The sequence below is a fragment of the Mus caroli genome, unplaced genomic scaffold, assembly GCF_978045245.1.
Source record: "Mus caroli unplaced genomic scaffold, Mus_caroli_1 scaffold_7, whole genome shotgun sequence".
Taxonomy (NCBI): domain Eukaryota; kingdom Metazoa; phylum Chordata; class Mammalia; order Rodentia; family Muridae; genus Mus; species Mus caroli.
In genome coordinates, this window is record NW_028227262.1 from 136,329,676 (window position 1) to 136,331,561 (window position 1,886).

The 1,886-nt window shown below is 41.7% G+C and overlaps 1 protein-coding gene across 1 annotated transcript; it reads right to left on the minus strand.

Moving 5' to 3' along the window:
- Positions 1-409: 409 nt before the first annotated feature.
- On the minus strand, positions 410-1,321 carry LOC110296490 (taste receptor type 2 member 2-like). The gene has a single exon (XM_021165195.1). The coding sequence runs from the start codon at positions 1,319-1,321 to the stop codon at positions 410-412; it is 912 nt and encodes a 303-aa protein (XP_021020854.1).
- Between the last annotated feature and the right edge of the window lie 565 nt (positions 1,322-1,886).

The window sequence follows — 1,886 nt, forward strand, 5'->3', positions numbered from 1 at the left end:
CATTTGCATTTTTCTATTGAATGAATCTATTCAGCAAACAGTTAAGTGTACCAAACAACCAACATTTATATGCTCTGTAAAGTCTCGAACTCAATTCAGGTGTTTTTCCTTATTTTAACCACAAGATACCCAATGGCCTGGAAAGACAGACAATAGGATCCAAATTTCGATTTACCCAATGAAGTCTTAAGCCTGGCTCTAATTTCCAAAACAAAGCTGGTGCTACAGAGCAACTAATAGTTTCTAATTACATCACGATGTTTTGAGTACACAGTTCATGAAGACTGATATTCTATCTATCCAAGGTAAAACGATTGACTTGTGTGGGTACAGGCTGGGAGGAACTGGCCAGGAGAGAGGGCACAGGAAACAGGAGCAATCCACAGCAGGGCAACAGACAGTCTACGTTTCACTCTTCCTTCTGTAGACAGATCATTCTCCTGAATAAGTCTTTGAACTTAGAGTTACTCAAGACGATTATGACGGAGTGGCCGGCGGGATACGCTGCCATGATTTCCTTCACCACGAAGAACTGATGACTTCTGTATGGAATTCTAAATGTCATATTTGCCATGAAGGCAGCAAAGTAAGAAACAAAGAAGCAGAAGAATGTTGTCACTGTCTTTAATGCATTTATATGAGCTTCGGTTCTGGCACTTGACAGCTTGTGAGATTCGCTTTGCATCCGGTACATGTGCTTGTAAAGAGAAACGAATAACATAGAGGCACACATCACAAACACAGACAGGGGAAGCAGGAGGATCAGGTTGATGAGGAGCAAGTCATTATTTCTCACTAGCTTGACATTACTATCATTTAGTCCTGCGTTTCTCAGGACATAGCCATCCTCAATTAAAGGGAAACCTACCTCGATGCACACAGTTGCAGTGCCCAGAGAGGCCAGCAAGCTGCCCAGAAGCAGCCAAACTATGAGCTTTGAAATTCTGAATTTCAGCCAAAGAAACCAGGGCGGAGTGAAGCCTGAAATCTTGAGGCAGTAAAAGACAGAGAGACATGTGGCAAACCAGAGGCCAATCGAGCTGAAAAACATCCAGATGAACATTATATCTGAACTATAAATATTTTCCTCATAAGAGTATGGAAAGAACACAGAGAAGAAGCTTTGGGTCATGAGCATTATCTGCAGACCGAGTCTGGACAGCCCTGTGCACATCAAGAGGGTCTGCAGGATCAGGAACGTTCGGCTCTTGAACAAGTCATAGCAGTTCACAATGATAAGGAATCCATTCACTGTAGTCCCGATGAGAAACTCTGCTGTCATGATGACCATGTGATAAATAGCTGGGAAAGAGAAGGTCATGATGAATCTCAGTGTTTTTCTGGATGATCTTAGATTCCTCCTGTTAATAGTCCTTCACACAGGACCATAGGCTCCTAAGGAATCTGGCTGGCTGGTGACCCTTGGGTTGTAGTAGAGCCTTATGCATGCTTTTCTGTAAGAAAGAAACTCAGATGACTTTTCAGCCCTGTGCTCATCATGGGAAACTGAGAATGCAAATCCAAACATTTGAATGATGGCTGCTCTTTACAATTATATACCGTGGAGGGGGACTGCCTTGTGCGAGCTACTCTGTTTTCTAATTTGGTCTGATTGTGACTATTTTTCATTTTGACTATGGCTACTAATTCTTTTTATCTTATTTTTTTTCCTAGTGCCAAAAGCAACAGCCCTAGGGTACATGCTTATTTTTCTTTATTGTAACAATGTCCAGTCTCAGATATCACTTGTCCCAGCGTATGTAGCTCTCTATCCAATGGACTTTAGCACTTTTGAGTTATATTACTTCTGGAAAAATAAGTATAGGGCAGAGGAGGGAATCTGGGAAGGAAAAATAACATTAAAGATGTTTGAAGAAAGCTATACG